General features: G+C 38.1%; 1 protein-coding gene across 6 annotated transcripts in view; it reads left to right on the top strand.

Moving 5' to 3' along the window:
- The window catches only part of CRIM1 (cysteine rich transmembrane BMP regulator 1), a 305,273-nt gene that overhangs the window by 236,754 nt on the left and 43,904 nt on the right, over positions 1-24,615 (top strand). For 4 of the 6 annotated variants that reach the window (XM_074948983.1, XM_074948985.1, XM_074948987.1 and 1 more), the window contains 2 exons: positions 4,719-4,875; positions 18,164-18,285. The exons of the other annotated variants lie outside the window; for them this stretch is intronic. In XM_074948983.1, coding sequence (XP_074805084.1) covers positions 4,719-4,875; positions 18,164-18,285 — 279 coding nt within the window. The remainder of the gene's footprint in view (positions 1-4,718; positions 4,876-18,163; positions 18,286-24,615) is intronic. 6 annotated transcript variants of the gene reach the window in all.

Genomic DNA, 24,615 nt, shown 5'->3' on the forward strand with positions numbered 1-24,615 from the left:
TGGAGGCTCCAAGAAAGAATTCTTTTGCCCTCCTTCGCCACATTTCATGCAAGATCTGCAGTATGTTTAAAAAAATTAAAAGTAACAGTGAAAAAAATAAAATAATAAATGACATCCTTAAAAGATGACTGGGATAATATGTTTGAATAAATTAAGAAAGTGTACAAACCACAATATTGTATTTTCTTTCTGCTTCCGTTTCTTTGTTCCTCTCTCTCTTTTTTTTTTCTCCCACATTCTTTTTGGCTATATATTCCATTTTCTTTCTCATGTGTCAATTTCAAATTTCTCATGCTTACCCTAGGCTCACTCCCTGCCTCCTTATTCCTGCCAAGACAGGTTTGGGGCTCAAAAATTGATTTACAAGATGCTTATGTTCACATGTGAATCAGATCTTCCCATCCAAAATATCTACAGTTTGTGATGGGAGGAGATCAATACCAATTCAAGGTCCTCTTTTGGACTCTCTATGGTAGATGGAGTATTCACAAACTGTTTTTGAGCAGTAGCAACATATATGAGATGTCCTAATATCTATGTACCCTTACTTGAACAATTGGCTTATCACGGTGTCCTTACAGGAGGACCTAGCAAAAGCTACATCACAGATATGTACCTTGTTCCAAACACTGAGGTTCAAGAAACCAGGTCAAGTATTGTATTGGGGCAGTTCTGCATTCTCAGAAAGGCAGAGCTTTTCTTCCAGAAGAGAAGCATTTCAAAATCTTTACAGCAATAGCAGTAATACAGGAGAACTTTTGTCAAGCAGTGATGTTTTTCCTCAAGTTGATGGGCTTTATAGCGTCAGCCACGCAATTTAACTCTGTACAAATCTCTTAAGATGAGGCCTCTACAACATTGGTTAGCAAGATGCTGTATTCCAAATACAGACCGCATGTTTATGACATTGACACTACCCAGAGATGCCTTCCTGTCACTCATATGGTGGACTCAATGTTGCGATGCCCTCAAAGGGATTGCATTCAACCCCTAGCTGCGTCAGCTACAGTCACCTCCACTGCTTCCAGTTGAGGCTTATTAAATGAATCTAACAAGTGACTGGCATTCCAGGGAGAAAAAATTGCTATCAACATTTTAAAATTTAGAGCATTATATTGGGCTCATAAGTACTTTCTCGCTCATCTGCATGGCAGCGTGGTTCAGGTAACGCCTTAGAATATTACAGCAGTATTTTACATGAAGAAGTGGATGGGGGTTGTGGAGAGAGACATGTTATAGCCACCTGTGCAGAGACTGTAGCTCTATAGGAGTGGTGCACAGTACACCAATTTTTATTCTGTAACTCTCCGTCTTGCTGACAAGGACAGTATGCGGGCAGACCAGCTGAGCAGAGACTTATATGATCAGCACAAGGGATCACTCAAGAATTTAGTAGTAAACATCATCATCTTTCTATGAGTGTATCCAGAGAGAGACCTATTTTCAACAAGACACAACTCCAAAGGTTTTATTCCAGAGCAAAAGCAGACAACCAGTCTATCTCAGCAGTACTTCTTCAGGGCTGGTGGTAGGGATATCCTCTATGCATTCCCCACAATTCGTCTAATGCAGGAAGTTCTCAGGAAAATCAAGCAAGACAAAGCCTGGGTTATTCTAATAGCCCTGGTCTGGACAAGACAATAGTGGTTTTGGATCTCCTGCAACTATCATAAGGGATTTCTGTCTTTGCCTGCAATTCCAGAGCTGTTGACCAGAAGAGAGGTTAGATTTGCTATCCAGACCCAGATTCTTTCCATTTAACACCATGGGCCACAGGACTTCGGAAAATCTGGAACTGTTCAGAAACAGTACAGGAGATATAGTTGTCCTGCAGGAAACAGTCAACTCACCTATGTTGTCATAAATGGAAAAGGTCCTCTTTTTGGAGAACCAGCTATAACAGAAATCCATTTTCAGCTTCTGTTCAATCCATACTGGAGTACTGTATTTCAAATCCTTGGGGCTCTCCATGTCATTGGTAAAAGTATATCTCACAGCCATCTCTGCTCATCACAGCTTAATTGAGAAAAAGACTATATTTAGCCATGATACAGTAAAAAGGTTCTTGAAGGGGCTAATGAATGTCTGCCCTGTGGTTAGAGAACCTCACCTGCATGGTCTAGTCCTTATTCATGTTCTAGTCCTCATTCAGCTCATGAATCCTCCCTTCAAACCCATGGGAGAATGTTCCCTATTTCAGCTCTCAATTGAGACAGCCTTTTCTATACCAATTATATCCTCTAGAAAACTGAGCAAGCTATAGGCTGTCATGGCTGGACTCTGCCTCTCTCCCCTTCTTCCCCTCCCTCCCCCTCAAAAGTTATTCACAAAGATAAAGTGATCCTTTAGCCAACCTGAAATTTCTCTCAAAGGTGGCAACAGAGTTCAATCTTAACTTACCAATATCTTTCCCTAGGCCTCACTGTCACTCAGTGGAGGTTAAGCAACACTACTCAGATGCTAAGAGAGCATTAATCTTTTATTTGAGTATGGCTAAGGAATACAAAAAATCACCTAGACTGTTTGTCTCTTATAGGGAAAAGAGTAAAGCTCGGGCAGTCACATGCCAGTGCCTTTCTAAGTGTCTGACTCTCTACTGAAGAGTGTTTATGAACACACACCTGTGCCTCTTCCAGAAGGGCTTAGAACACACTCAAAGTGAAGACCACTTCCCTGGCCTGCCTGAGGGCTTGTCTACACAGCAAGTTACTGCGTGGCAAGCCAGGATGTGACTCTACAATGCTTCAGTTTGCCACACAGTAACTTCCTATGTGAATACTGCTACAGTGCAGTGAAAATTTTCAGATCATGGAGGCCGTACTCCAGGATTTTCACTGTGCGGTAACAGTGTCCACATGATGAGTTATTGCTCAGTAAGTTGGGGTGCTGTAGATACAACCCCTGCTTGCCACTCAGTGATTTGCCATGCAGACAAGCCTTCATTTGTCTTCCCATATTCAAACTCTGTAGAACTGCCATTTAGAGCTCAATTTTTTCACAAAATATTGCTGTTTACATCTGGAATCTAAATCTGATAAACAATTTAGTAAAGTAGCATTACAGTATCTATTTAGCTAGGTTTTTTTGGTCCCACAATCCAGAGGGAGAAGTGCTGATTGCCCAACTCCCAAGTGGGAATATGCAGAGGACTCGCAAAGAAAAAATTAAGGTTACTCACCTGTAACCAGAGTTCTTCACGATTACCTCTGCACATTCATATTTCCCATCCTCCTTCCCCTCTTCCTTAGAGTCCTAATTTCAGTTTTGCCTTTGAAGACATGGTGAAAGGAACTTATCTGGCTGGCAAACCACACTCCCTTTTTATAACCCCATCCTCTGAATGAGGAATAGGTGACACAAGAGCTCTGCAACAGGCACTGCTACTAGAAAGTTGTACTGGTCCAAGCTGCACAATTCATGTATTCCAAGAGTGTGAATGTGCAGAGGTCGTCTCGAAGAACTTCAGTGTAGGTGAGTAACCTTCATTTCTGTTCTCTTTGTGTATGTCTGCATTGACTTGCCATCTGGTCCATTCTTCTCTTTCTGATTCCTCTCTTCCTATATTTCTCTTGTCCTCTTTTTCATTATTGCTTTCTCTGTGGCTAGTCATTTCCCAGGTCTCTTCCTCTGTTTTACCCTCTCTAAATTAATAAATATTGTGCATTCCTGTTTTCTCACACACACACCCCCAACCAATATATAAAATGTATATTTCACCATTATGCCACACTTTTAAGTGTTAGGAAATTAGTAAAGGATGTGCTATTCTCCATACCATGGAATCATGCCTAAAAATATATAACAGCACAGAAAAGGAAAACTGATTATATATGGATTCATACACCTGATGGCTTGGCAATGTCTTAGTGTTTTAAACTGCTTTTCCCCCCATGAAGAAAAGCAAACTTGTTATTCTCAAAGTAATAAAGGTTTGCTGAAAGTGAACATAAAAGTCACACCCTCTTCCTGACATCACTACACTAGATGTAATCAGATTCCTTCAATCCGCTATCTTTTTTTTATTGCTCCCACAAGAGGCTATTTAATCATGCTATTGGACTCCATCTTCAAGCTCTTTTACTGTGACTTAATCCAACAGGTGTATTTAAGATTAAGTCACCTCTTTGGCACTGTAGTAATGTGCTTTTAGTAGGGAGGTCTTAATACTCAAACAGGTGACAGTCAACAGTGTAAATAACAAATAGAGATCCTTAATAAATAATAGCTCATCCAATTTTATTTTGGATTAATACTGTTCAAAATAAAATACATTATACTGCACATGAATCTGTTAAACACAAATAAAACATAGACGGTATGTGGTATTACTGACTTTTTGTGGACATGAATTTAATGTGGCATGACTCATGAATGTTGGACTCAGTTGGAATGTTTACCTCTCCCTAGCAACTCCTTAAATATAAGGTGCCTACTCCCAAGTTTTTGTTTGGAACCAATAATTATTTAAAAAACAAACACTCACTATGGTATTCTGTAATAAAGGTCCAAAACACAGTAGTAACACTGATGCAAACTGCAGTGTTTGGGGTCATAACTATAGAATTGTAGAGGAATATTAGGGCAGTCGAGGTAAAAATGTTAGTAGTCTTAACAGTTAAACCAGTAAAAAGTCAAAAGGAGGAATGTATATAGATACATTTTTTCTGATATGAACAACACATTTTCATTTTGTGCTAAGCTGCATGTGTTCTTCACAGGAGAGGAGCTGTGTACTGGCCTCATATCAGGGTGTTCCTTGGACTGTTCCTTCGGTTTCCAGACTGATGTCCACAACTGTGAGATCTGTCAGTGCCGTCCAAGGCCTAAGAAATGCAAACCCATAGTATGTGACAAGTACTGTCCATTTGGATACTTGTACGTATTTTTATTCTGAAAGCATATTTATCATAATCCATGTGCATATAAAATATGCAAAATCCATGAATATTTATTTATATATGTTTATGTTCTGTATGAAAAATGGGAGGTATGCAGAGAGGCAGGAATGTACTTATTTGATAAGTGTATAGTATTCCTCAAACAGACTTGGACGAAGTTGTGAAAATGGATTTTGATCACCAGACCAAAAGAAAATTCAAATAATCAAAATAATGTCTAACAAAATTATAAAAGCAGAAAAGTATCTTTTAAAATAGTTTTAAACAGTCTTTGAGAGAAAATTTGAAGTACTGCATAAAATTTACCGTTCATGTTACTTTTTAAAAATTTTATGCACTAACATTTCTGATATCCCCTCCATCTTGTAACTTGCTTCTTTTACTCAGTTGATCCCGTTGTATTCGGAGTTGATCTTTTTATTATGACATAACAGTAGCTTACCTGAGCAATCATCTGCTCTAGTCCTCCATTTCTTTTCTGCCAGTTATCTCCTGTGGAACACTGATGGAAAGTCAGTCTGTCTTCTGTCATAGGTGTCAGTGACACTTAAAAACACTTATAATGTTATCAGACACCCTCTTCCTTAAAAAGAAGTAATGGTGGGTATATTTTTTTTCATCAGGAAAAAGGGATCCTGCAGCAAATAGGGCAATTATTTTGTCATAGGTAGAGATTTCTTTAGAATCCATAGATATGCAGACATTCGATGTCCTCAGTGAAGGTTTAACCAACGTGCTCCAGCCCTTCAAAAAAGACATAACACCAATTTATAGGAACCAACATAAATTTCACCTTCTCCCTTGCTTAAAGTTGGTAGTTTTAACCCACAATATCTAACCTTCAGATACCGTACTTAGCTAACTCCACTACTGTTACTGCCCTTGGCAGTTTATACTTGCATTTCTTTAGTTCCTGACTTATTCCTTTTTTCTCCTTTTACTGAATTTGGCACTGTATAATCTCTTAATAATCTTATACACTGCACTATAGTTCCTTCTTATTTCATATTTTCTTTAATCTTTTTGAATAATCAAAATATGGTGCAGCCTAAATCATCCAAACATTTGAGACACATCACAGACTTTAAGAAAAATGGAGATCCAGCTCTGTCATGATCTGACAGCAGAGAATTTAACCAATGCTAGAATTGCAGAGGGGGTGGGAGGGTGTACAAATGAGTGGGTCAAACTCACAATACTTAGTGCTGTCAGATGAAAAAATCTGGAGCAGACAACCCTCCTGCCTCCTTTTTTTAAATATATATTATGGGCTTGCTTCTCCCACTCCCTAATTCAGCCATTGAGTTGTATTGTACTTATGTGAATGTATCAGTGCAGTTGCCCTCTTTTATTGTTTATATAGCACTATGCAGGTACATAGTGTTGTATAAATGGTGAAATATGATAAACATAAAACAGATCCCTACCCTGAGGACCATGCATTGTAAAAGCACAGGAGGTACAATATTTTATAATATTGGGGGGGACTCCTAAAACCTCCACAAAATAGTGAATGTGCGTTTAAAACAATATTTATTTTATTTCTTTGCATTTCTAATCACACTAAAACAGGATGCCTTTCCATGTGCTTTACGTCCTCCCTGACAGGATTTAAAAGTATCAACATAAAAAACCACTCCAGTATAATTAATGTGCAGCAGTACTATTTAATATAACCCATAAAGCATTGCTTTAAAATGTTATTGGATTTAGCTGTTTTTCAAGGAGGGTAGGAATGAAACAGAACACAGCGCAGATTATGCGAGTGGCTGTTCCAAGCATTTAGCAGCAAAAATAGGATTTATCAAGTCTCCACTGGATGAAGAAGACAAAGAGAGTAGGTAGACAGGCAATGTGGGTAATCTGTGGGTAGAAGGAGGGGGTGTAAAAGAAGATTATGGAAGAGATGTAGTTGGGGCAAAATTCTTTTTGAAATTGAAAATTACCAGATGTGATCATATATTCCACATGTTCTCACCACTTATGGAGAACAAGAATAATTTTCACTAGTTGATATTTGAATCCTCTGTTTATTTTAATGTTGATAATGCAAAAGTACAAACTGAAATAATATTCCACTAGTGTAAAGAAATGTAAAAAATAACTTAATGTTACTATTAACAATGAAAACCAATAGGTTGTTAAACTTGTGTTTCATTGCAATTTGTAGCAAAACACGGAATCTGACTTTGTTTATGGTATAGAACATGTCTTAATTGTGACATTCAGGTGCGCAGCAACACTTAAACTTTGGCACGGAATAAATGAAATTTTTATTTACATTTTCAGATGCTGTGTTTAAATACTGTTATCCCTGATAGTATTCAGTAATTAGCAGTTATTTTTAGCTTTCTAATCAATAATGAACTATACAGAATAATCTAATATGCTGTCACTATAAAAAGGACTCTGTCAAGATGGTTAGATCTTGCTTTAACAGCTTCCCCATGTTACAGCTCTTAAATTAAGGACTGTAACATTGTTGCAAAAAAGATAAATCCACAGTTTACTGTTACTTGAGCTATACATATAATGGACGTGTCTGTGTGCACACATACATTCTCACATAGTTCAACATAAAACAGCATACTTACATGTGCAGTTTACATAGTTTGTTTAAAGGGCAGCTCTCAATTTTTTAAAAAATTCAGTACTCCACCAATAATACTTTTTAAAAGTATATGATTCCAGTTCTTAATATAAAAGCTACAGTGTGGAATAATTGTTAAAATATGGTCATTTTAAAGGCATGTCATTGTCTCTTAAGGCCCTGCTGCAGGAAAGCACTTACACATGAGCTATAAGTGCTTTCCTGAGCCAAGGCCTTAATGTTCTCTCTCCCCCAGCCTTCAGTTGACTCTTTCTTGATTTTGCTGTGGAGTATCTAAGGCAATCAAGCTAGCTTCTCTTTATACTTTTTTCCTTTATAAAATACTTCTACCTTCAATTTAATTTATTTTATTTCACTTGTAATCCTAACCTTGGATCATATATTGCAGTGTTTAAAACTGTGTACTATTCTGAGTTCTGGAGATGCTTATCGTAATTGTTCTGAAATGCCACATATTGTGCTTTTTATTCATTGATGTGTGTTTTATTTATTTACTTTTTATTTATTATTCATATTAATTTGCTAGTTTTACTGTTCTGTTCTTTTTATTATAATTGTATAATACATTTTTCCTCTAAAATGAATTTGTGAAAAACTCATGCTTTCTTAATGAGCACTTTATGGGATTAAAAGTTTTATTTGATCCAGTATTTTTTTCCTTACTCTATTTTGTTTTGTTTTATAAACAGTAATTATGAGGGGGGAGGGGAAAAGGATACTTTATTTCAGTTTTGAGTGAAATACAGTAGGGACAGAAACCCACAATGAACATATTTATGCAACTTCTAAATGTTGGACCTTGGGTATTTAGGAAGAATTAATGTTGTCCTAAGGTAAGTAAATGCAGTAGATTTCCATTCATGATTCTTTACTCCCAGTGTGTGACTGGCGGTAACTTCCTTAACCAGAATCCACAGCACCAGTGAGTGGAATATGTGTAGCTGCTAAGAATAATAGCCAGCCATCCCTCAGTCCATTTTTTCTTCCTGCTTAGGACAGAGAAACATCTTTTGACTTTGCTGCTATGTGAACATGTACATCCTTACTCTGTGAGAGATTATCCATTTTTTAAAAAGTGAAGGTCCTCTCTTTATTCTTATTGTCTCTACTGCTTCTTACTGTTCCATTGGTTTACATACAAATTAGATATTTGTCTGTGAGATGAGTCTTTGATACCTGACTACTTTATATTTGATTGAGATGCCTCTTTGCTAAGGCTGAGTTTCATGGCAGGTCTCTGGCTCGTTCCTTCTTTTTCTTCTGGGTTGTGATTTGTTTGTTTGTTTTTTTGAGGCACAGACCAATGACTTCAGGAAGAGCCTAAAGTGTGATTAGCAGATGTCCATCATAATGGTAATGTCTTCTCCCTGTGGTGTCTGAGTACACACCTGGACACTCATTGATTCAGAGTCTCTAGAATGTGTTTTTAAATTGCAGGGACTTAGAGAGATCATCTCAGGTCTGACCGGCTTTCCCTAAAGTAGCCTGGAAGTCCTTAAAAATACTAGTTAAATACCTCAGATGGAAATTGAGACTCTTCAGATTTGCCTGTTTAAAAGTAAGACCAGCTGAATAGACCCTACAGTGCCACTTTACCATTTGCAAAGCATTTAAATTAAGTCTGACGTTAAGGGGTATATAAAGGCATTAGATCTGTTGGAGCATCGACATAATTTCCTTGTGGCAGTCAACAATGACGTGAAGTTAAAATGGGAGCCTGCCCCCAAGAACCGGTCTACTTCTTTAGTTGAATATTTTGGCATATATGATACATCCCTCATGTATCCTCAGCATCTTGGATTTCCTGGGGTCTCTGCTCACTCCAGATCCACACTGTCATAGCAGAGAGAGCCCAGCGTCAAAGACTGTGGATTGGCCTCCTGTAAATTTTTAATGAATGCTTTCTTCCTGCATATTTGCAGCCCTATTGACCATATGCAACCTGTCAAGGCATCTTGCACACCAAAAATCAGGTGGAGCACCTGGCTCTGGCCACACAAAATCTGCTGATGTATGTGCCTTAGCCATTAGGTCTGTCAACATGTTCAGCCCGAATGATTGTGTACCGAAGGTACATTATATAAATGTTAAACAGTAATTGATTCCATCAGAGAGGTTGGCATTCTCAGCACCATCTTTCCTCAGTCCACGCCTTCACCTCTCCAACTAGCTGACTCAAGAGACTGAGGCAGAAAAAGATTCATCAGGTCAGTGCTATCTGAAGAAATCTTAACATCATACATTTCTTTGGAGTCTCTTTTCTGGAAGGACACAGATTCCTCCTCTTTCTAGAGAGACAGGAGGAAAGCCTATGAATTTGCTAATTTTCTCCCCTTCACCCCACCATGTGCAGAAAGGATGCTTTGAGAACATAATAAAAGAGGATTTGCATCTGGTTAGTGTGTCTCTTTATGCCTATCTTGCAACAACAAAAACAGCTTCTTCAGAGATAGAAATTTGCAGGCATGCATCATTGTTGTCTTATGGTCTCCTGCAGGAAGTGCAGCAAAATATGAGGACCTGTCACATAGAGGTAGAGAAATTTAGGGAAAGGGGTAGAAATTGAATGGATGGAAGAGAACAAGAGTAAGGCCACCGTCAATTCCCTGAGTTTCCATCATCTAGCATTCATATTTTTCATACCAGAGGAGGAATAAACAAAAAGCAGTGGCTAATAAACCAGGCAATGCCAGCAAGCCCAGCTTCAAAGATCCCCAAGACCACAAGCAGAGTATAAAGCCACCCAAAAGCCAGAGGACTTAGTGTCTTCAGCATTATCCATCTCAGAAACAAGAATTTTACGGATTTTTAAAGGTTTGTTTAATCAGCCAGTTTTTACCATGGAAGATCGCCCTGTAAGAAGAAGAAGAATACCTCCCACAACTCCCAGTAACCTTTAGTCGTGGATCATCAAAATTATGTTGTAGGACAGCTCGCTAATTTCCTCCTTCAAGCATGCACTCGAGTACAGCTCTGTCAAAAAGAATTCACATGAAAATCCAGTCCCTCTTTGACAAAAATGCCATTAAACCCATATCATCAATTGCAAAAGGATATTTTATTCTAGGTACTTCTTTGTCAGAATTGGTGTAATGTAGGTTAGGGCCAAATAAATCAGCTGAACACTTGATGAAAAGAAAAAAGTAAGTCCCTTGATTGATTTTGCTATGAAATTTCCCAGAGCCTCAAATTTTTCTCATCTAGACTTTGTTATTCACTATCTCTTGGCAGAACATTTTAGTATTCAGGTACAGGTGATAGTATTTTTGTCATGACTAGAGAAGGTATTTTCTGACTTTGCCCAATTCCATGCAGATACACAGAGGAGGAGGAGGAGGAGGAGGCCAGGAGGAGTCTTCCACACGTTTTGCACCCTGTGCCGGAGCTGTGTCTAACTGTTGCACTTCCCCAAACATAAACACTGTGACTCCAGTGTCCACAGTGGCATAGGACATAGGACAACTCAAAGGGAATGGGGAAGGGCAGGATTATGGCCCCCATTTGCCTCTTCACAAGTCGTGGTGCTAACTCCACAAGGGAGAGCACAAGTTGTACCCTAAAGAAGGATGGGTCAGTGGAGGAAGGATTATCTCAGAGTTAAGAGAATGAACTGGGACTCAGGAGATCTGGATTCAGTTCCCACCTGTTGCAAACTTCCTGTGTGACCTTATGCAAATCACTTAATCTTTCTCAATTCTTCATTTGAAAAATACTTCCCTCCCTCACAAAGATCTAGTGAGGATAAAAGTGTTGATGATGTTGTATGAGGCACAGAGATACTACACTGATGAGAGCCATAGAAGTACCTTGACAGACACATCAGTAGTGTCTGTGCGCCATTGATACTCCAGGAGACAATGTGTTTGCCTGAGGCACAAAGTCTCCTAGAATACTTGCTGCAACAGTGCACTTCTGCACTGCCTCTATGCATTTGTCTGTACTGCGGCTGGCAGCATGTTTTCTACTACGGGTAGACAGACACATGCTAGCTCTGCTTGAGCTGGCACTCTAAAAATAGTGTAGCTGAAGCAGCGTCTCAGGCTAGCCACCTGAGTACAGACCCATCTGGTCCTTATAGATACATACTCAGGTAGTTATGCTGAACCGCCACCCATGCTGCCCCCTGGCTGTGCTGCTATTGGTAGCGTGCTGTAGCTTGAATAGAGCTAGCACGTCTGTCTACTCAAGCTGGGAAGCATGCTCCCAGCTGCAGTGTAGACATCTTACAAAAGGCACTATTGAGCCCTGTACATGCAGCTCTGCTGTTTAAATGCTATAGTTTTGCAGGTATTTTATTCATTTATTTTTATTCCTAGTCATTAGATTGTTAGCTTTGTCCTTTCTTTTGTTCTTGGATAGTAAATTAAAATTGCATCCATCCTTTTGTTTAGCAGTTCCAGGCTTGGCATTCCATGTTTAATGTGGGTATTTCTTATATTGTTTCCTTTACAACGGTAACCTTTTGTTTGGTTGGTTGGGTTTTTTGTTTTGGTTTTGGTTTTCTTTTTTTTAACTTGGATACACTTTAATTGTGCCCTTCAGGGTTTTTTTCCCCTGAAACGAGGCCTAGATTTGCTCTGCTTAAACCAATGGCTTTTCTAATGCTGCTGCTGTTTTTCTGTATATGCAGATAACAGTTTACTATTACAAACTCTCCAGTTAAAACCACCATATTTTATAATTAATCACTGAGAAGTATTTTTTCCATTTAGCTGTGTAAACCATAAGCCATGACTCAAATTAATTAGCATTAGAAAATGCTAGATTAAGGATGTCCAATCTGAGGTTATATCAAACAATTTTAAATGTTACACATACAATTTTGCTATGGAAGCTAGATTGGAAGTTAATGTCTCGGGTTGTGATAAAAATCCTTTTCACAAAAGCTACCAATACAGGGGACGATGTGTCTCTTCAAAATATCAAAATACTTAAAACTAAGGTTCCACTCTAAATAGTGCTTGTAATCATTGTGCGAATCCCTTATGATGCCAGTGACTTGCAGATCAAATGTGCTCATTATACAAGTAAAAGTATCCTTTTTTCTAATTGCCAGACCTGTCCATTCAAACTGGAATCTGAGCTATGCTGGGTTCTTTCCTGCTACTGCATCATCAGCAATAATAAAAGTTTTGCAGGACAGTTTATGCTCTTAGGCACCTTTGTAATTCATCTTCAGTGGGTTTGCGCATATGTAACTTACTGTAACTTAGGGAACAATTGTGTTAACAAAGCACAAGAAGGAATAGAATCCATCACATTTTCTTTTAGCAGTATTTCCTTATGTGAGTTTGCAAATAATACATCTGTGTCTGTCTTCTGAATATACACAGATCTCTCTAGCAAGAAATATAGTGCATTTTCAGAGTAGAACTACACTTAAAATTAGTTAACCCACTAATAATACATTCTTGGAAAATCAGAGTAGATACGTATTTCATATTAATAGTCAATCCAAGGAAATCAACTGAAGCTCATGCAGTATCTGGGGAAATTCAGTATTCAGAATAAAAGGTCAAATGTTAAATTGGAAGAATTGGCTGGAAAATGGTATTCTCAAACTTTGGATCTCTAAAATAAAGGAATTTTCATGAGTTTTGCAGAGTTAAAGACCAAATCAGGTTAACACAAGAATGCACACTGGCAATATCTAATGCTAAGGGACTGCCTAAAAAAAGATTTTTGGTAAATAACTTCAAGCACGAGATCAGAAATCTGTGGAATTTTTTATTGAAAAGAATAATACAAAATAGCTTCTGAAGTATGTAAATTTCTATTAAAACAGGTGAGGAGAGCTTCCATTTTTTCTCTCTCTTCCTCCCCTCCCCCTCCCTGGCATTTGAAATTCCATTGTTTAGAACATAGTTTTTCTCTAATCAAGGATAAAGTAGCAATGCAAAAGAGATGTTGATTTACAGGTGATGTGGCCTAAGATTCCCCATAAAGTTTTCTGAACCGCTTTTCATCTGAACAGGGTAGACTTGAAAGACAATAACAAATACTAGAGGTGTTCAATAAGCTCTGGTAGCTATGATTCAAATCCTGTTTTGCCCTTGAGAGGGCAAACAAAGCCCAAAACACAGTGGAAGCAGTGCAAATTGACTGCACAGAGGGAAATAGCAGGGAAACTTTGCATGGCCTGTGCATCACGGGGCCGTTAAATGGAATAACTTGAGCGCTCACTGAAATGAGCAACGGTTGCACAATCTGTTCCTTATAAACTTATCACATTATGACTTCATCACTGAATTCAAAAAAAGATGGAATATATTCTTGATAAGGGCTTCTGCATGTTCCAGTGATTGTGGTACTCGTTCATCTAGGGGGTTAAAGGTCATATGAGGAATAGAGTACTGGGTGTCATAAATTGAGTAGTTAAGTGTGCTTAGATACTTGCATGATCAGGCCCTAATTCATTAGTGCTATTAAAGAACTATAGCTCCTTACATGAAGAGTGCTATAGAAGTACAAGGTATTGTATGAGGCCTGTGTCTAGAGGTATGTAGGGAGCAGTAGTTTCTACTCTATACATATAGTGTGGATGAGGTAGTTTGGGTTCATTAGTTTGTAGGGGAAAGATAGATTGGGATTATAGGTTTTCTGTACTGGATATGAGTAAGAGGTGAGATGTTGTCTTCCACTGTGAACAGTCATGTGAAATGGAGAGGGGTCTGTAGCTTATAGGAAGTGAATAGGAATTGGTTCTTTGATTTACATATGAACTATGTGAATTCAGGTATTGTGTTAACTATTGGAAATATTAATGGGACAGAGTGAAGGCAGAGAGTAAGGTGGGTTCTGATAAATATCGATAACGTTTTCTATATTAGTTGATCAAGTAAAGTTGACACAACTACATTTTTTTAGTAACCTTATCTCTAAATTCCTACTATATGCCTTTCTTGTAATGTTAATTACAGCCATAGTGTTATCTTAACCATTTTTGTCTCAGAGCTGTCTTGAAGTTTAAGTAATTATTTTCAATAAGATGGGGTGATTTAAATTGTTGATCTAAATCACTTGGGTTTAGTTTGTTGTTTAAATCAACTTGAGGCTTTCTAAAAATAATTTTAAAATTTGTACTTTTGCAACTTTAGATTAAATAAAGTATAACGAACTGAACTATAAACACTGGGTTGGTTGGGGTTTTTTTTAAAGTGCCACTCAGTAATTTCTTTTATTTGAATTTTACAAAACTGCTGGAGGCAAAAACAAAATACTGAAAATTAAAATCCTGATCCTGCAAACAGTTACGCAGGTATGCAGCATTACTCACATGAATAGCCCCAAACTCAATGAGACTACTCATGCTTAAAGTTAAGCTAAAACTGTAGTTTAACAAAAAATTTAGTGGCATAACATCTGTCATTTCAAAACAAAATTGCTTCAGTGTTAACAATGAAAAGTTATTTCGACTTTTGATATATTAGCCAAGTTATTGTGGACTTCTTTAGACATGCCGAACAAAATTTTTAAAAATAGGAACCTTAAATTAGGCTCCTAAGCCCATATTTAGGCAAAAAGCACTGAGGAAAGCCAGTCTCATTGACTTCAGACTGCAAAATCTGGTAGACCAGTATAGCCTAGTCAAAGCACTTCCGCTTTTTTGACTTGTGGAAGTTCAACATATTGGAAGGTGGTGTTGGTTGCAGATATAGCACAGCCTATGTTCTAATCAATGTGTTTGAGTGTGCATGGTTCTCAGAGTAAGGATGTTAATGAAACCCTGGAACTGTCTTTTTCATCAAAGATTAGAGCATTTTCAAGGTAAAGTTTCTTAGTAGAAATACTCCCTATGTAAAAACTGAAATTCTGCTAACAGGAAACTAAAGAAACAAGTAAACATATTTGACTATAAAATGGGAATTCAGCATAGTTGTAGCTGTGTGAGTCCCAGGATATTAGAGACACAAGGTGGGTGGGGTAATATCTATTTTTGGACCAGCTTCAGTTGATGAGAGAGACAAGCTTTCGAGCAACACAGGGCTCTTCTTCAGATATGGGAAAGGAACTTCCTGCATCACAGCAAAATGCAAGGTGGAACAGATAGTTTACCACAAGTAGTTAGCACATATTGTAAGGGACCATCCAAGGTAGAGTGCCTCACCACAGAACCTGATATCATACCAACATGTGAAGAATTAGAAGAATTCTTCCACTATCTCCACTTCAAAAAATTGTCACAACAATGATGACACCACTCACAACTACCATGTTCCCACCTACAATCATAAGAAAAAAGAATCCTCTGAGTGGACACTACAGAGCGGGCAAAACCACACTCTTGATCATTACATTGCTTCAGGAAAAAAAACTGTCTGGAAAATTCTTAACAAACGTCACATCCACCATTATCTCTTCACTGCCAAGAAGACAGCCATACAGTCCCAGAAATCTAACCATCACATAGTGCTCAAACCAGCAGACATTGCACTTGGGGATACATGGAAAAGAGGTGTTACTGTGGCACAGAAACAGTTCCATTTATGGGGAAATGAATGGGTGGGGGGCATAAGTGCTGCCTGTCCATGTTCTCCTCTAGGATGGTTTTAGTGGAAGAAAAATTTACCTCTATTCCCCAACCTTATGGTTTACCTTTTCCTCAACGCTTCACTTTGCCCTGCATGCCTGCCTTCCCTGCATACCTTCTCTGCATCAATTTCCTCATCACACAGTCTCTCTCTCCCACTTTTTTACCATTCCATGTCTTTCAGGCCCCTTGGTAGGGGTACTGAATCAAAGATTGAGCACTCAAGGGGGAAGGCATTGGGGCGGTTAAGATTCCAGCAACCACAACTATCCTTCCTGGAATGAGGTGTGCCTATGAAAAGATGCTGACCCTCAAGATGTTTTGATAACCAATGGCTTTGAGGCTGCAAGGTGAATAAAAAATACAAATGGTGTGGGATGTCTGAGAAAAAGACCATTATAAATACTCTGATTTTTAAGAAAATAAAAACAATAGCTTTTAAAATGAGAGTAAAATAGTATCTTTGCACCATAAAGCTTAAAAACTTACACTTTTAATGAAAACTTAAATTAATACTGTATATTTATTTTTAATGTAATATTACTTAAAATCTTACCAAGTCTTACCCAAAAGATTCAAAGGCAACAGTCATCAGCACTCCTTACCAAGGGTAAGGGTTGTGGATTTTCCATCACCGGCCAAAAAAATAATAATACTCAAGATTAGATGTTTTTCTAAAATATATGCTGTAGTTCAAACAGGAATTATTTCAGGGAGGTTCTATGATCTGTTTTATGCAGGTGATCAGACTAGATTATCACAATGGTTCCTTCTAACCTTGAAATCTAAAAATCTCTGAATTGTTGAGGATAATAATGTTAACACTACTTGAGGATCAATACTGTTCTTTAAATATAATGTTCCAAAAAAGTTAGACCAGTTTTACAAAAGTGAAATAGATTTGATTTTTCAGACTTTCATATTTCACTTACATCCTGTCCAGTTATCCCCAAAACATTATTTATAGACTCTCATTTCTTAGATGATCACCTTTAGGAAATTTCAGGTGTATTGATTTAGTTTTGGCAAAGTTAGTGGGCTGAGATTGGTTAGTTCCAGTGTTATCTATGGAGCGGTTACCATCTCACTGTAATACTATGAGACCATAACTTCTGTTTGAGCTGTAGTATATCTGTTAGAAAGATAGCTAGTCTTCATTTAAAGACCCCAAGTGATGGGGAATTCACCAAATCCCAAGGTAAATTGTTCCAATTTATTCAAATTTTTTGCAATCTATCCGTTAACCAGTTTTTAATCCACTTAATGTAGGCTGCATTGATTGTGTGTAATATAAATAGATTTAATAATAAAACACGATCTAATCAAAAATCAGTAATAAGTTTGTTTGACAAGAACTATTTTTCATAACACCATATTGATTAACATTACCAGTGTTACAGGACTCGGTTGGTGATTATAAAAACCCTCAATTCTCTTGCTTGTTTCAATGTATTTATCTGGAAGGTGGGAAAATGTTTCTGTACTTAGCTTCTATCTTGGGTATCTTTGTGAAGATCCATTATCTTTCTGTATTAAAAAATGTGTAACTATGCATTCACTGCCTTTGCCGCTTGGTTATTGGCATTCCTCATCTTATATTTCAAAGAAGTTTTCTGTTACTTATTTAACATTTTCGGTTACATCCCTGGAGCATTTTACGTGAGTGGAGATCTACTGTATATTACTTATTGGAGAAAAAAAAATTACTTGTAATTTTTGTTCTCAGAAGATAGTGATTATAATAGATCCCCACTTACCCTTCTATCTTCTTTGCAGATTTGGAGATGTTCTATTATATCTACTCTTTTATTCTTTCACCTGAAAAAAGAACTGATTGTCAAAAGCAGTGCTGGCTCATCAGCGCTTACGTGTACCAGGTAAATGAGGTGGTCTAATAGCTTGAAATTTAAATAGGGTGTTTCTGCCAGTCACACAGAGGGAGCACAAGCCAAGAGTGGAGATCTATTTACCCCTTACCACCTCTGAGTACAAGAATTACAATTCAGGAAATTTTCTTTACTTAGTCACTTCAGGGGAAACCTTTGCTCTGAAGATCATGGGCATTTTTTAATCAGACATTTAAAGTGATCTGCTGACCTTTGACAAATTATTTCGGTCATCTAGGAAGAACAAGCATGGCTGTGATATCTGTCGCTGTAAGAAATGCCCAGAACTTCCTTGTGGTAAGATCTGTCCAATGGGCTTCCAGCAGAATAATCATGGTTGTCTTCTCTGCAAGTGCAGAGGTAGGTGTGAATGCATTACCTCCATATCTGTGTTTGCTTTAAAGCAATTAGAAGCTAGGAGAAATGGAAAGGAGTAGTACATTATATTAATAAGACTTGCAACTTGGTAACTCAAATGGTGGTAGTCAACTTCATTTTCTGTAGGGGAGGACACTGTATAGTAGGGTTTTGTTATCATTTGTAGTTTTTGTGTTTTTAATGTCAGCCTAGTAAAGGTACACAACACACAGTTCTTTTGGCATTTTAGACCGCAGTCCATTCTTCCATTGAGAAGTCAGTGAGAGTCAGTTGATTAACTTTAGTAGGATTTCGATCAGGCCCTTAATAAGCCTGAGAAAATGGATTGCTTTGCTTCCTTCACTGGAATATGTTTTCTTTAAATCTATATTTAAAATTTTTTAAATATTTCATTTGACTTCCACCCGACCCAATTCGCTGTACATAATTGCATCAGTATTTGTACATTGCTTTGACTGTATAAAACATTATATAAGTGCTAAGTATTATTATTTCAACTGAGCTGTAGGTTGCTTAGTAGCTAGGTGAATATTATTTTTTTCTGATCCTGTTTAAATACATTTACTCTTAAGTGTTATCGAAATAATTTGCTACTTCTTCCCTCTGCATCCAACAAGTTCTTAGAGACTTTTGGTTGGTTAAGTAAAATTAACAAATAACTATTTGTTTTGTTAAAATATATGATTCTTAAAAGCTTTTACTTTTTTAAGTTTACTTCTCATGTCTGTAGAAGAAAACTAAAGGAAAACAATTGGTCTATGGAATACTTCAGTCTTCCTTCCAGTCACAATGAACAGTGTCAAAGCTTGGCAATAATGCACAAGCTTTGACTTAACTTTTGGGGGCTTATTTTACGTTCCTTCCTATTGGCTATGTACAGTATGATCCATATAGTTTTATAATAGCTAAACAGTTCTATATTTATAAACAGCTGGGATTTATTTCAACAATATTAACACATAATATCCCTAATCATCTAATAATAATTTTGCAAAATGCAACTTTTGAGATAAGATATTTAAACTTCTATTCTTTAATGAACAATACAAATGTTCACCAGTGTTAAACAATGCTACTAACCTCGTGTACTCCCATGGTCTTCTATCACCCCTATTCTGACACCTCTTACATGCCTCTCCACCTCCTCTCTAGGTGTGCATCACTTCCTGTCTCTTATATCTCTTCAAGAATGTCCTGCAGTTTCTTAAACTAAACGTGTTAACACTAAACTATACTACTTATATATCCTCCTAATGACTTCTCTGTGGTCACTTTCTCCATCACCATTAAAAACTCCATTTCCTCGAAGTTACATTTTTGGGGTTATCGATAACTCCATTCTATCTTCCTCTCCTATATCAAAGCACTCACTATATCTTACTGATTTTCATTCAATAACATTTCTAAAATCTACTCTTCCCTTTCCCTCTCCACTGTCAAGTCCATGTTTTTATCTTGCCTCGACTACTATAACTTCTTTCTTTCCCATCTTTAATATGTCCAGTATTCAGCAGCTAAGATGGTAACCATTTCTCACTCCTTCAAAATGAGGCTGTGGAGTTTCAGTTTTATGCAGATAGAGACAGGAAGTTGGTGAAAAGAAATGAGCTGAGGCTGGCATGGTGAAATGGCTGACTCTCACTGTTGAGGCTCTGCAAGAGCTCTGCCCCTGCCTACATCTCATCTCCTGTGACACTACAACTTTCCTCCTGGTTTCTGCCCACTCTTCTCTAAGATGCCACAAGTCCTCCTGTTCTTTTTGTGGATACAGACTAACACGGCTGCTACTCTAAAACCTCTTCACACCTCATTACTCTACTTTTCACCTCTTACTACTCTCACCGTTATGACGTTTTCCCCACTGATTTCTCTGTACAACATCCCTCTTCTTTTGCACCAGCATCCTCATGCTTTCCAATCCCTCCTCAAAACCTATTTCTACTCTACCATTCTCGTCCTATCTCAAATACTGTTTAAATATATTAGAACATATATTATTCATTCACTGTGAATATGTATATAGAATAATAGGACTCTGATTATTTTAGTTTGTTTTATTCGTTGTCCTTCCTTTCCCTATACTTTTTATCGGTCTTTATATTTTGTCATATGTTTGGCTAATTTAGGCTGCAAATTCTTTGAGCGTGGACCATGCACTTTTCAAATTTCCATAAAGCACCATCCAGACCTATGGCTTAATTTTCTGTTGCCACATATGGCCACTGCCTCAGTTTTCTTACCTCATCTGGGTAATTTACTTAGCTTTATGCATAGGTGCTTTGTCAGCTGTGGCTTGCTTACTATTCTGTTCACCTGTCTCTTATCCCTACTCTTAGGCCTGTCTGAAATTTTCTTCCATGACTTCCATCTGCTGGACTCCCTACCCCCTTACAAACTCCCTCAGTAGTGAAAACCACTGCCAATTTTGCCTCTTTGCTGATCTGTATTACTGGGGCTTTTCTACAGCCCTTTCCCAGCATGCACTTCTGCCCAGATTACAATGATCAATGTTATTCTGGGGCTCAACCTGTGAACAGTCCTTAGTGGCCATGTGATCTTCTTTCTTGAGGGCCAGCACATGCTGATACAGGGTCTTTATCAGTGATTATTAATAAATAAATGTCAACAGTAAAAATGTAAATGTCCTACAGTCTGTACTTTTCTCCCAGCATCTCGCTCTACACGTGAGTATATGCATGTATGCATGCTGCTCTAACGAACTGTGTTAAATAGTTGTACTTTTCATCAATTGTTAGCTTTTGTTCAGGCTGCATTCACACAACCCTGAAGTATGAGTGTTAGTCACAAAGCAGTTTTTACTTGGGGATGTACATGTGCACAAAATTTACTTTTATATTAACTGTCTTAACGTTGTAACAGCTGCAAGAGTTACATATAGGTTTAAACTGTTTTAGCACTTAAATAAAGGCTACTTTGTGCAATTAAATTTCCCATGTCCTTCCAGGCCATTCCTTCAGCTGTAAAAGTATAGCTTATACTATACCAGTCCTGAGCACAATCTCATTTATTTAAAGGACTTGGGGACATCAGAAATCTTCAGATAAACAGGATTTTATATGAAACTGTGGAGGTAGTTGGCCAGCTAGCTTTAAAGGAACTGTGATCTCAGGCATCCCAGACTACCTGCACAACCTGGTGAGACACAGTAAAACCATTCTTTTGTTAATCAGGTCTTTTGGTTAAATGAAGATTGCTTAAACAAGGAAGTACAGTTACACAGCTGTATATGTTCATGTGTACTTGTTCAGCTACATTTTCTAATACAAACATGTCCATGTATGTCAAGTTTTTTTGACCCTTGTAATTATCAGATGCAGTAGAGTCATAGAAATTCGGGATGGCAAACACCTAGAAGGACGCTCAGCCTCTCTCTGTGCCAATGTAGAATAGAGCTTGAGCCTGGGGTAACTCTGTCCAACATGTCCCCTTTTAATAGGCTACCTTTAGTGAGGCAGGCAATAGTTCTTGAGTGGTCTGTAGGCCTTGTACTATGCCATGTAGCATGTGGATTAACCATTGTTACCCTTTTGTAGCATCCTTACATGGTGATGTAACGTTACTCTAGGCAGCAAGCACTATGTAATGGAACATATCACCTTATGATAGACAAGTTTTTGAAAAGATGAATTCTAAACTTAGTTTTAGTTAGTTGGGAATTGGTCCTGCTTTGAGCAGAGGGTTGGACTAGATGACCTCCTGAGGTCCCTTCCAACCCTGATATTCTATGATTCTATGATAAACTGCTTGCGTATTTTCCTTTTTTTTTCAATGATACCAATTCCATGTTTCTTGGATGATTAAGAGCCCTGCATACTCTATAGCAAACTAGGCTTAAATTATTCAGCACTCCGGTGCAGCAGACTAAAATACCTGTGCCTACTTCAAGTACATTTAATAATAGAGGGTTTTATTGCATTCACTGTGGAAAATGAATAATAACAATCATTGAAGTATTTCTTGTGCTATTTAATTATGTTAAATTCCATTTTCATGCTGCTCCTAGATGTTTAATGTGCCACATGATTTTTATTTGTAATGCATCTCTGTACTGTAAACATTGTACTGGGAAATACGTAGACTTTGGCAGCTGTGCAAGAGACAGTTTGGGTTTTGGCTCGAAGGTAGGCATGGGAAGCACTTTGGTTTTGGAGCACCAAGAGTTAGTTGCAGCTTTTGCCACAGAGGACGACTTGATTTCTTCTTTCCCCATCCTAGCAACCTTTGACAGCAACCAGCTGCACCACTAGTCCCTATTCCTGTATCTGCCAATGCATCTAAAATTATAGATAAGACCATTAGTGTAGCTGATTGTTTAAGCCAAAATGATGGGCCATGAAAGAGTAACAGTGTTAATTATTATTGTTTCAGATGATGTCATTAGGTCTCAGAGTCAACACCTCTCTGAGATAATCAGGAGTCTTTTAGAGTTATTGTTTGACTGCTTGCATACGCATGTAGACACTTCGTCAGCTAAAACTTAGGTTTCCAAATGGGAACTATCTTCACAACTATAGGAGTTAAAACTTTTTTCTTTGTAAAAAGTTAGATTCTGGAGTACAATTCTGACAAATTCCTAGGGCATAGGATTCCAGGATACTTGGAGACTTATCTTTAAAAAAACAGCCCTATGATCAACTTCACAAATCTGGAACTAGAAATTGTAGATTTTCTGTTTTTATTTACCATGTATGAGATCTAATCTTGTTAAATAGTTAAGTGGCCTAAAATACAAAATAATGGACTGTCCTGTAGGTTATAACTTGAGTATTGAGTGTCTGTTTCATTTGCTGTTTTTTCTTGATATCACACAACTTTGAAAAGAATGTCATTATATCTTTCTTTTTTTTAACAAAAACTACCATAGAATTCTACTCTAGTAATTTTTTCTTTGCTAAAAGAGCAAGTTTACATGCGCAGATCATAATCATCTCATGTATGATTATACACTTCTACCCCGATATAACGCGACCCGATATAACATGAATTCAGATATAACGTGGTAAAGCAGCGCTCTGGGGGGCAGGGCTGTGCACTCCGGCAGATCAGCACGTCATCATGTCTGGCTCCGACATGCTGCTCTGAGCGGCGTGTTAAGGGTGCCAGGCCGGGGCGGAGGGGTTGGATAAGGGGCAGAAGGTCTTGGAAGGCAGTCAGGGGACAGGGAGCAGGGGGAGTTGGATCGTTCGGAGGTTCTGGGGAGGGGGACAGGATAGGGCATGGGAGTTCCCGGGGGGCCTGTCAGGGGACAGGGGTGTGATAGGAGTAGGGGCAGTCAGGGAGCAGGGGGGTTGGGTAGGGGGTGGGGTCCTGGGGGTGATTAGGGACGGGGGGGTCTCTGGAGGGGGTGGCCAGGGGACAAGGAGCAGGGGGCTTAGATAGGGAGTGAGTCTTGGGAGGGGTGGTTAGGGGCGGGGGGTCTCTGGAGGGGGTAGTCAGGGGACAAGGAGCTGGGTGGGGTTTGGATGGGGCAGGGGTTCTGAGGGGCTAGTCTGGGGGCGGGAAGTGACTATTAATAACAGAAATGCTCGAGGCCAAAGCAAGTTCGATATAACCCAGTTTCACCTATAATGTGGTAAGATTTTTTGGCTCTCGAGGACCGCGTTATATCAGGGTATAGGTGTAGTTCACTCAGAAAAGTTGAATAATACATATTCACTTTCAGTGGCCGAGTTCATTAAATAGAATACTGCTGCTATTGATCTTCTTGGAATTAAATCACTTTAACAATATAGCTAGTTTAATGGCAATCCCTAGTTAGGGAAAATAGATACAAGAAACATAATGTTTATTTGATTTTCTGTTTTTTCAGACAAGACATTGAATAACAAAATACAGATGTGAAAAACTTGAGCTTATTTCACTCATTATTTTTATGTGCCTTTTTCAGAGAAAACCATGCAAAAATGTATGTAATATATTTCAAATAACCACCTGTCACCGGAAGAGATTTCTATAGAAGAGGGGTGTGTGGGTGGGTGTGTGTGTGTGTGTGCATGTGCAGATGCAAAAGAAGTCTATTTTCACCATTTTCAGAGACAGAGATCACATGAAACATGATCCTGTAGTACTTAGAGCAATTTCATGACAAAGATAGGCAAAATGTAGACAAAGTATTTGCCCCACTTTGTTACATGGTGCTAACTAGTGATGGAAGTATTAGCCGTTGACGTAAAAAATGTCACAGCAAAAGGCTGATTAGAGCAAGAATGTCACAACAGACATTTTTTTTAAGGGAGAAAGATGCCCTATTTGGATTTTCAGTTATTCTGATCCATGTTGTACAATATGCAG

The sequence above is a fragment of the Natator depressus genome, chromosome 3, assembly GCF_965152275.1.
Source record: "Natator depressus isolate rNatDep1 chromosome 3, rNatDep2.hap1, whole genome shotgun sequence".
Classification (NCBI taxonomy): domain Eukaryota; kingdom Metazoa; phylum Chordata; order Testudines; family Cheloniidae; genus Natator; species Natator depressus.